This window comes from Penicillium coprophilum, assembly GCF_028826855.1.
Source record: "Penicillium coprophilum strain IBT 35676 chromosome Unknown utg000001l_segment0_segment0, whole genome shotgun sequence".
Lineage (NCBI taxonomy): Eukaryota > Fungi > Ascomycota > Eurotiomycetes > Eurotiales > Aspergillaceae > Penicillium > Penicillium coprophilum.
Genome location: NW_026622720.1, coordinates 1,474,539 through 1,486,542, shown reverse-complemented (window position 1 = coordinate 1,486,542; position 12,004 = coordinate 1,474,539). Strand labels below are relative to the sequence as shown.

The following is a 12,004-nucleotide window of genomic DNA, read 5'->3' as shown; positions in this document are numbered from 1 at the left end:
CTTGGACAATGGCAATAGGGCTCATATTCCTGCCTTCCATTGTATTGGCCAAGCGACGTCAAATAGGTACAATCGTTGGTCATTGGGAGGTTTCATTTGATAGCCTCTCCGGGAAAGGCTGACTTGAACAAATAAACTGATGAATGATTGGTTGTGGCTGCAGAACAGAATTTAGCCCTCGCAATATTAGCATAAGGAATATTTATCTGAGCTCAGTACTTTCTGATAACAGCGGCACATTTTCCCTGTTTCTTCTCAAGAGCTAGGCAAGTTTTGGGAAGGTGTCATTTCAATATAGTTGGTGGCTTCATGCACGTATGGGTAACCGTATAAGCACTACCATGCTACTGTTTAATATGTGAGATACATATACTTCGTATAGCTGCAGATAATATGTGACCAACCGAAGAGTTGAGGTAGGTTCTAGGATATTGTGGTTATTAGCAGTAGAACAATATCTGTAGATATTAATCTGACCTGCTGCATGTGGTAATGTTGCAATAGAGGCCATATTCCTAATCAGAACGCTCTAGTTTACTAGTGCTTAGGGGCGAAAAACTAGGCACTAAGAGCACTTTGGCATGTAAATGCACATTACATTTAACTTCACATAGTCTATATAAATTCCTACCCCGGCTAGCAACGGATAATCCGGTTCATCCTCATGTGGTCCAGTGGGCCTACGGTATCACTTATATAGGACCAGTAAGCATGACTGGGTATCTAGCAAAAAACGTATGTATCGTGTGCCGTGTCTGTCTGACTGTATCTGACAGAGAATGCTTTCTTATTTGCACAAAGTAAGCGCCCAGCTTGCACTAGGAATAGCAAGAGCGCCTTGGCTAGCCTGATAGTTACAGGTTTTCTTCGAAATCCGATTTATTTGTCTACACCGGATCTCAGAGGAATCATTTATAAATAGTATCTCGATTCTATATAAGATCACGTTCTGCCAAATGTAATCGTTGCATACACAGCGCCCATCCTAGTTGGTTGATAGTCGCAATATTATATCAAATATGGCTCTCTTAGACCAGAAGCAACATGAAGCCTGGTCGTACCCGCAAAATCACCAGTTCGTCTACCAGAATCAGCACACCTCAACTTCAATTAAGCCTACTGTGCCGGCGCCGTCTGCTCCAGCCCCCATAAAGCAGGTGGTTAACGGTACCTATCTTAACGAGGCCCATCACCAAGTGGAACGTCTTTCTAAAGCCATTGGACAAGACGAGGCCACGCGAGAGAAGCTGCTATACGCCTTGGAGTTTTCCGGTGGAGAATGGTTCCAAAATGCCGTACCGCAGAAGCTGGATACCTCGGCCTGGGTTTCCGACGTGAGTAATGATCACTCACCTTTTGAGTACTCATTGGCTCTGTCCCAACACACTGGAGCATCTGAGCTGCGGTTTCTGATTGAGGCCCAACCCGAAGAAAACAGCCTAGCTGCCCTCCAAGAAAGAACTTCACGCTTGACCGAAGACATAGCGACTGAGTACGGCCCCACAAAGGTCTCCCTAGACCGCTTGAACCTCGTTCAAGACCTGTTTCTCCCCTCAAGACCTGAGGGTAAGCTAGCCTCATGGCACAGCTTTGTTACCTCAAGTACACTTGAAAAGTGGAAGATTTACCTGAGCCCACTAGCCTCGGGGAGACAAAACGCCTTCAACGTGACCCGAGAGGCCCTAGAGCGTCTGGGGCTGGCCACCTCATGGAAGTTATTGGAGAACATGATGACTGGCGACGACTATCCCATCTACTTCTCGCTTGGCCTGTCGCCAAACCCAGAAGAGGCCGAAGCCAAAGTTTACGTTGCACACCCTGGCGCATCCGCAACGCAAATCGCGGAAAAGCATGTCAAAATGGATCCCAATTCCAGTGTTCAAGACATTGAGCAGTTCTACTCGATCATGGCGGGTGGATCGCTTGGCCCGTACCGTGGAGAACCTGGGGTATCCTGTTTCCATTTCAAAAACAAAGACCCGTCTCGGCCGTCGGCTCGTACGATCCTATACCCAATGTGCTGTCACGCAAAAAATGACGCTCAGGCACAGGAGCGCATCGAGACTTATATGGATGCCATTTCTGCGCCTCTGCTCTACCGAGAGAGGTATAGGAATGCCGTGAGCGCCGTGCAGCGTCGGCCGTTGGAGGCTGGTCGTGGCATTCATAGCTGGGTTGGTATGAAGGAGAAGGTCGACGGAAAGCGGTCCAACACGTTCTATCTCTCTGCTGAATTGTATGGGTGTCTTGTTGATGATGATGCCTCGAATGGTGGCTGTTGAAACATTCTTCTGGGTTACCAAATTGGTTGAGAGTAGTTGACAGACTTAAGAAAGAGCCGGGATGACAGACGACCAAATGCGCTATATATATTTTTCTTTTCATTCTTGGAGCCCAATTCCAAAGCACGGTTAAGTGTATATTATCGGCGAGCCATATCAACAATTTTTTTGGGTGTGGTAGCAAATAAATAATCATTTGAGGCTTAAGAAATCAAAAATCAAAAATCTAGGATTTTCTCACGCTAGGTAGAAATTTGCTGGTAGTTGTGACAATAGAGAACTACTTCTGAGAAGAGTGATAGGACCCGGAGTGAACTGGTGACGATTCAAAAAAATATCTAGGAAGAGATGTTTAACAATCGAATCGGTCACTAGGTACCTCTATATTTAGTTTCACGAATGGAAGATGGTATATACACAACAACGCCCTTGCAATTGAATATCATTACATCCACTGAAATTGCTGCTCACGAGGCTGCAAAAGTCGTGCAGTCTGAGAAATCCAATTCTCTTCGATATTATCATTGGTATACGCGGCTTCGTTTCCTGCGAGTTTCGCAGCCAAGTCTGAAGTAGCATGCCAGAGCTCATCACTGCTTGGCACCGCAAATTGTAGGTCCGTGAGAGAAAGAAGACTACCGCTCGGTGATTGTGGTCCAGGCCGAGGGCTGAAATTGGGCGCGTCTTCTGAAAGTTTGGTGTCGTGTACCCGCGCATGCTTGCATACCCTGTACAAGCACAAGTCGAACCGCTTTACTTCCTCAATACCGAGCCAGATAAAGACATTGGGGTCCACTCCTGGTATAAATTGGGCTAGTATTGAAGGATAGAAGAACATGTGCCGCTTCAAACAGCTGCGCACAAGGGAAACGAGAAGCTGAGAGGGAATCTCGGGGAGAACCCGAGTCAATTGCAGGTCTGACTGGTCATAGTTGACGAGGAGAGAGAAGATGAGGTGTAATAAGATCCCTTGGTATGTTGCCATTGGCCAGGGTGTGGGGCCAGATGAGGATATTTCGTGATGTTGCGAGTGTGGCTCGTCATGGTGATTCGATATGTCCCATATTTGCTTAATAAATCTTTAATAACAAGAACGGACATGTAACGATATCGAAGAAAGGGCTGAACTAACTCTTTGCTCGTATATCGAGGACGATAGTCTTTTATGTAGGTCTTTTGCGATCTGTTGGGTATTGCTCTCCGCCATCGCCCACGAGCCCATCATCACCACCGATTGAGTAAGAAAATTCAGCTCAGTATCGGGATCGAACGTCGCTGGGTGTAAGAATGGCCATTTTGGGTGGAATTTGTCGAAATAAGCCTGGACATATGGCGCGATTCTACATGGGCTATTTTCAATACTTCCCGAACGCTGCATAGGATATGCTGGTACTGCAGAAGGTGTGTGACTTCCTCGAGACCTGTTTTGCTCCAACGCCCGGCCTCGTGAGTTTTGGGTATATGAACAATGAATTCCTCGCTGGAAGCAAGCATCGCAGGGAGACTGTCCGTCACATTTTGACCGTCGTGAGCGACAAAGGGTGCAAGCTTGAACTGCTCGGGAGGTTTGTAGCTCTTTGGTTTTATGATGAGCACGGACATGCTGCCGCAGCGTGTCATTCCTGGTAAAAACGCCATCACAGAACGGACATTTGAAAAACTCTGGTTGGAAGTGACTCTTAGCATGCCGAGTCAGATGTTCCTTCCGTCGGTAGCTTAGGCCACACCCGGGATGGTAACATTGAAAACGGGATTGCTGTGTTGTCATCGAAATCCAGACTCTTGAGATGATGGCGACAACGGATGGAGCGATAGACTGAAAAAATTGGACCGAAGATTGTTTAAGCCCAATGACCCGAAGGTTAACGATAGAGTGTCTCCCTACAGTTGATCATCAGCAGCTATGGTGTAATTATAGCCAGATAAATAGGTCTAACAAGACTATATGTTTGAGATGGTGTTGGGATGCCGGCATGACGGGATAGCGATGGGATACCGATGGGATAGCGGACGGGACTGCTCTAGGCCGATGGTGGCGGATGAGTCAGGGGCGTCTCCACAGAAGGTCCACGGGTATATATCGCTATCCCACGTTATGTCGGTGTTAGCTGAGATATCAATATAATATCCGGGTTACATCTCCATTCTTTAATGCTAACTAATTAACTTACTGTGTCTAGGGGCTTGTAAATTGAAAAACAAGGGCGCGGAAGCGCATGACCCCTATTTTGATGCATCTGATTCCCAACGTTTACTGTTCACTCTGTGGAGTTGTTCTGCTGGCCGACCCCTACAGTGATGATGACCCAGTATCTTTAAACTCTCGCATTCGACCTTGGTATGCAGAAGTACGAGGTCTCTATTCGACTAATGCGTGTGCTGGCGATATCACCACAACTGGGCTGGGGATAGTACGCGGCCGGAACATTCTCTTTGCGCCGCCTGACAGCAATCAATCTTATGTCGAGGTGGGAGATGAGGCGCTAGAGGAATGGAGACTTTGTGGATCCTCGGAAAGCCGTTGGTGCTTCGGATTCCACGACTCATGTTGGAAATTGCTTCTCCTCAGGCTTGCTTGTGAACCGGATGATGCCTGCCAGAGTGAAGCGACTATCTCAGAGTCGGTTTTTTATCAATTGTATTGCACCCCTTGTATCGACGCGTCCATCTTCAAATTTGGCCACGACTATGATGGAGCTGCGCAAACACACAAATCGTTCGGGCTCCCCAAGGCAGTGGATCCGATCTCACATTTCTACGCTGACCCCTGTGCAATTCCCTCTCTCAAGGAGTTAGAAACAGCCGCGCCTGAGTTCCGCAAGATGCGTGATATTTCGCCCTGGAAAGAACCAGATGGGAATCGCCCGACGACTACAACCGCGGCAGGGATTGATTGTCACAGCGAAGAGAGCACGTCTGGATCAAGCTCCGTGGAGCCAGCTCTTATGGCGAAACAAATGTGCCGAAGTTCGGACAGACCTAAGCACTACATCTTGGATAGACTCTCACTTGAGCTGAAATTCGAGATCTTCTCATATTTATCCTGTGAAGAACTCCTCAATGTAAGACTTGTATGCTGGAATCTAGCCGTACTTGCAAGTGTCAACATGCTTCCACAGTCATACTGGCGAAGTAGATTTCTTCTGGGCCAGGAAGCAGACTTTCTTTTCCTGGATCCTATGGGTGCTCAGGACTGGTATCTGCTTTTCTTTGGGACCAGAAAATCCCTCAATATAGGCACCCTGTCATTGACCAACCGGAAAAGAACCCGACAGCTGCTGGAGCCCATTGCTGCTCTTGTGTGTCTAGAGCCTCTTTTGAGAAATGGACTATACGGGTCTGCCATCCACCCGGCGCAAAGCCAAGATGGATATTATCAGCCCATCGATGATGAGAATGCCGAGAAGCTGCCTTGGTTCATAAAGGTAGCCAGCTTCTTTTCCGGCCAGCTAGCCTCTGTTGGCACGGACAGCCCATTATATGAGGGATGCCGCATGCTTTACCACAGGACGAAATCGTTTGTTACCCCAATTCAGCAGGGTCGACAACGAATAGGTATCTCAACCATCCAATTTGGTGCACAGATCTTTATATCTGGAATAAATCTATTCCAATCCCAGGAGCGCAGTATGGTTGACCGCCGAGTCGGATATCACAATTCGGCTTCTGAGACCTGGGTAGAAGTACCAAACACCCTCCACGTGAGAGCGCTCGGCGTGGCGTTTTGCTCTGAAGGGCTGACGGGAATCAAATTTATATACACCGGGTCAAATTCATCGGGCTGGATTGGAGATTCCAACGGCCCAGGAGTTGCTCATGGGACACTGAACATCTCAGAGAGGTCAAACCAGTTGCTTGTAGGTTTGGATCGATACAAAATCGTTTCATTCGGCCTCGGCGAAGTGGCACCTCACTTTGAAACTCTGAAGTCTTCTCAACATGTTATGGATTCATCTTATGTACAGTCTCATTTATGGATGCCACATCCTCCAAGACAAGAGGAATCCAGGATTAGCATTCTTTTACCGTCCCAGTCTTCCCGGAATTTTGCACCCTTGACCAACATTGATTTTGGTGGTCCAGGGGGCCTGTTTCTCGCATCCTTGGCAAGGCTTACGCTTCATATGGATTCTGACCCTCACCTATTCATCGGAATAGAGATATCGTACTCTGATGGGAGGTCTGTAATTTTCGGTTCTAGCGGTGGTTGCGAGATTTCCTTCTTTGTCGACGGATCAAATGGGGAGCGTATCAATCGAATCGGGATACTGCCAAACATTCGGAGAGCCCATCCAGAAGAGGGTCTCGGTGGTGTGCAGGTATTTCCTACGCCTTATTTGGACCCGTGTGTATGTAAGATGCTAATTTGGGTCAGATGTCAACGAACTATGGACGAACTGCTACTTTCGCTCCTCTTCGCTATCGGCTCAAAGCAGCTGTTGAGTTCATACCAATTTCGTCGCCCAGCAACATCATCACCGGATTGGTTGCAGTTGAAAAGGTGTGTAGCGAATTCTCAATCAGACACAGACAACAGCTAAACAGATCTAGACAACCCCGACTCGATTTGAGCGCGTCGGCATTCAGTCCCAGCAGTGTGGCAAACAACCTAATATACCAGATACACTGGATCGCGAATGCCATCAAATACCTGAGGATCAACTGCGATATGACGAAAAGTTTTCTCATTTCATTAATAGTATCAATCCCGGTAACTATCAGACCTATGCGTGCCTCAAGAATGTCCGGAAAATACAGGCATCCACAGGCATACAAGGTCGGTCTAGATCTCGAAGTCGCATATCCGGCCTGAAGCTCGAGTATTACGGCCATCCAAGCCCTGGCATTGTAGGGCAATGGATGCATCCACTAGATGATGGGTTTGAACTGTCTCAAGACGAGTACATACAATCCTTGACTATCTGGCTCGTTCAAACGGGATTCTCTACTGAATGCCCCGGGATGGAAATAGGCCAAGTTGCAGCCATACACCTTGAAACAACGCGTTCTCGCAGTGTGACGTTTCGCGCTCCAGACTTCCAGTCTATATCATCCCAAGCGCTACAACACCACCAGTATCAGGCTGACTCCGATGAGAAACTCACAGCTATCTCTTGGATATTGAATCTATCATGTGAGCGCGTCAGAGCTGTCATTTCGACGGATGGAAACCGCCGAAAAGCCCGAATAATGGTCCCCAAACAAGTGGTACCTTTTGACCAGGTACGGAATCTCTACTTTGAGAGGCAGAATGACAATGGCTGCATAGAGACCATAATTACAGCTGAGGCCCACTTCAAAGAACGGACAATTGTCGGACTAGTCTTCGTCTATACGTCAGGTGAAACAGCGAGCATAGGTGACCTCGACACTGAGGCCCGTCAAACAGTTCATTTTCCGCCGGATGCTCGGATTGTTGGCTTCTCAGCTGCTTTTGCGAGCGCGCACCACAAGCTTATGGAGATCGAGTTTGATGTTGAACGAAATGAGCAGCCTTGGTACCATAAGCTTGGTCTTTCAACATCTCCGCCCCTGGACGTGGCCCATAATGTCGATTACAACTGTCGAGAGGTGTGGTGCAAGGATGATGCGTCTGCAGACAGCGAACGGCTGTTAGAGTATGACAGAGTATACAAGGCCCCGAGTGGGTCGAGGCTTGTTGGTATTTATATGGGCTGTCAAGAGTTCTCTCGTGTTGGAGCACTATACGAGCCCTGTGACTCTCAATAGGCATTACAAGAGCTCTCAAATCAGTTTCTAGATACGTTCTGCACTAGATTTATCGGTCCAAGAGTAGACGGCTGCGTAATGAACCAATCGGGCATCTACCTAGGCGAAGTTCACATTGACAACAGCTTCCCACTGAACAATGTTAACTGGGCGCTCAAAGAAGATAATGTTCGCCTCTTGAAATTTGGTGTTAGTCCCGAGCCGCCGTAAATGGGCTGTTAATGCTCAGCCATATCCCTGGGCAGTCATGGCCCTATGCCGCTGTCTTCATTCTGCATGAGAAGCGGGTCGATCATGCGTGCAGGGATTATTCGGGTATGCCGGTGGATCTTGTCCAGCGAGGGGGAGTTCGGACTAGTGTGACACTGCTTTTAGAGGGCTGAAGATCTCAAATCGAGGCAGTGAAGCGAGGTGATTCCGAGATGTAGTCTTTTTCACCAACTTTCATTTGTGTGTAGACTGTATCAAAGGAGGTACAGATGTATATAAAGCGGCTTAACGGCTGATCATGGTGGGGCATAGTGGAGCTCCTTAGTATAGAAGTATAAGAAGTAGCTCTTTTGAAAGGAATGTGATAGGTTCAAGAGATCCTTTCTTTAAATTGGAGTACATTTGGAGTGCATCGAGAGCACACAAAGGACTTTGCGAGTTAGGTATCAACCTGTGATGGTATCTGGTACCGCCATCATCGCTGGCATCACCATACAACACTCAAGTACCATGTACTACCCCGCCATTACTGTCACTTGGGTCATTCTTATCGCAACACACCCCTGATTAACCCTTCTTACCTTTCACTTCTCTTTGATGTCTCTTCGTGTTTCTTAACACTTGGGCATTTCAACGTTTTCACATCTTTTTTTTTCCCTCTCCAGGCCCTTCCTTCCTCAAGTCGGACACGCACCTGACTCTCCTAACATCCGGCTCCCCGCAGACCCACCCGCCTTATCGCTCTATTTGGGCTTGAGTCTCTGCCTATTCCTAGTATCTTCTGACCCTTTCCTTTCCCTATTTCTTTGCTTTATATCTCTCTGTCTCTAACTTTGCCTTTTTTTGATCTTCTCCCGGCTTGGGCTGTCCCTAAGCTCCTGTTTCCGCCGCACCCGCTCCATGAAGTTTACATCCACGAAATGACTGACGATCCAGACTCGCCTCATAGGCGGTATTCCCGTGCCCAGACTGCTTCGAGTCTACAATATCCAACACTTCCACCCCTGACAGCTTCTGTCGAGGAGTGGTTATCCCGTTCACGGCCTACCAATATGACGTCAGATCGATTTTCTGACCATTCACACAAGACCCTGAGTGATAGCTGGGCGACTTTGAGTGTGTCTGATATACGCTCAGAGGATGGCAGCCACTCCGAACAAACTGATGCATGCTCGTTGATCGACCAGGCCAGCCCTGACGATGTTTCAAGCCTCGATGGACACTACAGCGGTAGCGAGGCCGAAGCACAGGATGAAGACAACCAAGAGGACGATGGAATGGACAGGGATGAGGTGCAGTGCACCGAATCGGCTTCCCAGGAGCTGCCCGCCCTCTTTGCTGCCAGACGAGCCACGATCGACGACAGCATTACAACTACGAAGCCCTCTTTCCCCCGCACCAGTGATTCAATCGAATTCGTGGAGCCCGAGAAGTGGCCCCAGATCGAGAGGGTGGAGCTCAAGCATACTATCCGCATATTTGAAGGTGCTGCAGCCTCAGAGTTGAAGAGTCGGCTGCCTTACAATTCAACCGACTCCATCCTCATGGCCACGGTTCAACAGACCATGACGAAGGAGGGCCTAGACCTGGACAAGCCTTTCCGCGTGCTCTACGTCGGGCAACCGGGGTTCCGAAACATAATTCTGGACAAGATCGGCGATGTTCTGGTATCAAGCTCATGTGCCGGTTCAGAGCCCAGCTCGGCCGAGTCTTCCCGATATCATGTCGTGCCAACCTCATTTGGCGCCGGAGCTGTTCCCAACTTCGCGGAACTTCTCCCAATTCATGTTCAGCTTGTGGTTGACGAATGTCTGGAAGCCACGGCCGATGCCCACGCGGACCGACCCAGTTCACTCAACCTGAAGTTCAAGAACCGCCCTGTTTGCACTTCGGCCTGGAAGGAGTCTGACTACCATGTAACATCTGCAACGGACTGGACTCTACCGGATGTGGCAATTCTCTTTGTCTCAGGCCTCGATGATGCAGCAGCCGCAAAGACCCAGCACCTTGTTCACATGTTCCTGGAACGTCATGGAGTCCCGGCAATGGTCATTTCAGAGGAGCCGCTGTGGAATATGGCTGGAGAGGCGATACCTCTCAACCACAACAGTCTACACACATGTCTGGAGTCCCGCCATCCAGTTTCCGGAGAGACCGCAGTTCTCCGACGGTATCCAATCGATCTGAAGACTTTCGAGAGCATCACCCCTGGTCAGTTGAATCGAAATCTGGCTTCTCTTGTTGGCCTGTATCCAAAGAAGGGATATAAAGTCACTGCCGACACCCCTAAGCCTCCCCAGAGGCACATGTTTGCGGATTTTGAAAAGTATCCGGGTAATTGGCTCCCGCCTTCCTATGCCGCGCGGGTGCGAGAGCTGGCTCCCACGCTGCGTCTGGTTACTTTGACTCTCATTTCGGCCATTGCCATCTCTATTGGGTATGCGGCTGTTAAAGTGCTAGTCGTATTCTTAGCGCAATGCTTTGCCGGATCAGCTCTATCCAATGCATCCTTCCCTGTGGCACCCCCGGTCTCTCCCACCTCCGTCTTGACCCTGAATCGAGTGGCACAGCCCTCAATTTCAACACGGTCATCATCGTCTATGCGACTACTGCATGTGCCCTATTCGGGAAACTCAATCCCCGAGGATGTCATATTGCCGACTATCTCTACTGCGAAACCACGGGAGATGACGAACGAATTTGCCATTCAGGTTGTTGGAGACTGCCATGTTATCATCAAGCCACCACATAAGTTTGCATCATCCAAGAAACAGCCTGAATTCAATGTGAGCGTCCACCGGGAAAACAAAGCTCTTACATACGAGCTGTTGCAGCTCTTTGACGGAGTCTACACGTTGAAGTTGAACCGCGAGGATGCATACGGGTTAATCAACTTGACGATCACAACCAAGTCCAAACAGCCAATCAGCCAGACCATGGCTGTTGACTTCGGAACTCCGTGGCTGAAGATCGCAAACTGGAAACGCGCAGCACAGGAAATTTCCTCACAATTCGTCAAGGAAATCCATACGGCTCAGACTGGCCTGAGTGATGTATACGGCCGCTTTTCTACGGACTTACAGGTGATCATGGGAGATGTAGTGAAAAGAGCCCATTTCTTGCGCCGCGATGCCGACGACCTACGCCGCGAGAGCCTGAATGCCCGTGATGTCGTTCTATCACGCTCAAAGCAAATTTCAGAAGTCTTGACTCGCAATACTATCCAGCGATTCCGGAGTGTTTCTTCTGTGTTACAGATGCGGTCTAGTCGCATGAACAAAGAAGCCAAGGGCCTTGTTCATGATGCATGGAGCCGACTGGGGAAGTCAGCAACAAAGCTTGACCCCCGCAGCATGATGGATCGAGTGCGCAACGCTAGAAAATGCGATGCGCTAGATCGAGCTCAGTCGCGTGCACGATATGTTATGGGATTCCGTTCTGGCAAGCCCGGGGATTGCTCCACTCCTGGCTCGAAATGATCAACTTACTTCACGACTTTGTAGTTGCTTTTTTCCCCTATTAATGAGTTGGCTGCAGACAGGTTTTTGTTTATGGGCGATCAGGTTTGGGTGGCAATGGTACTGGACATGGGGTTTCGGACGGACTATTCAGTCGGCGCAATGGTATCTCTTATTTACACCTTCATCAGAATTTGGTCTTATCTGAAAGTACCCACTGAAAGAGAAGATTCTTTCTTAATTCTATGTTGTTTCATGTAGTTCACATTTATACAACAAACACTATTGGGCAGACCAAAGCGGTGGCGGATTCTGCCGGGCATG

The 12,004-nt window shown here is 48.7% G+C and overlaps 4 protein-coding genes across 4 annotated transcripts; 3 read left to right on the top strand and 1 right to left on the bottom strand.

The window, feature by feature from the left end:
- Nucleotides 1–1,019: 1,019 nt before the first annotated feature.
- On the top strand, nucleotides 1,020–2,282 carry N7500_000548 (Aromatic prenyltransferase DMATS type; the record flags this gene model as incomplete). The annotated part of the gene is made up of 1 exon (XM_056671694.1): nucleotides 1,020–2,282. The coding sequence occupies one exon, from the start codon at nucleotides 1,020–1,022 to the stop codon at nucleotides 2,280–2,282; it is 1,263 nt and encodes a 420-aa protein (XP_056537267.1).
- A 445-nt stretch (nucleotides 2,283–2,727) lies between these two features.
- On the bottom strand, nucleotides 2,728–3,267 carry N7500_000547 (uncharacterized protein; the record flags this gene model as incomplete). Its single annotated transcript, XM_056671693.1, has 1 exon — nucleotides 2,728–3,267. The coding sequence occupies one exon, from the start codon at nucleotides 3,265–3,267 to the stop codon at nucleotides 2,728–2,730; it is 540 nt and encodes a 179-aa protein (XP_056537266.1).
- Nucleotides 3,268–4,498: 1,231 nt separating this feature from the next.
- Nucleotides 4,499–8,012, top strand: N7500_000546 (F-box protein; the record flags this gene model as incomplete). Its single annotated transcript, XM_056671692.1, has 3 exons — nucleotides 4,499–6,601; nucleotides 6,658–6,783; nucleotides 6,834–8,012. 3 exons carry the CDS (start codon nucleotides 4,499–4,501, stop codon nucleotides 8,010–8,012), a joined length of 3,408 nt encoding a protein of 1,135 aa, XP_056537265.1.
- Nucleotides 8,013–9,142: 1,130 nt separating this feature from the next.
- Nucleotides 9,143–11,701, top strand: N7500_000545 (uncharacterized protein; the record flags this gene model as incomplete). Its single annotated transcript, XM_056671691.1, has 1 exon — nucleotides 9,143–11,701. One exon carries the CDS (start codon nucleotides 9,143–9,145, stop codon nucleotides 11,699–11,701), a length of 2,559 nt encoding a protein of 852 aa, XP_056537264.1.
- Nucleotides 11,702–12,004: the final 303 nt, after the last annotated feature.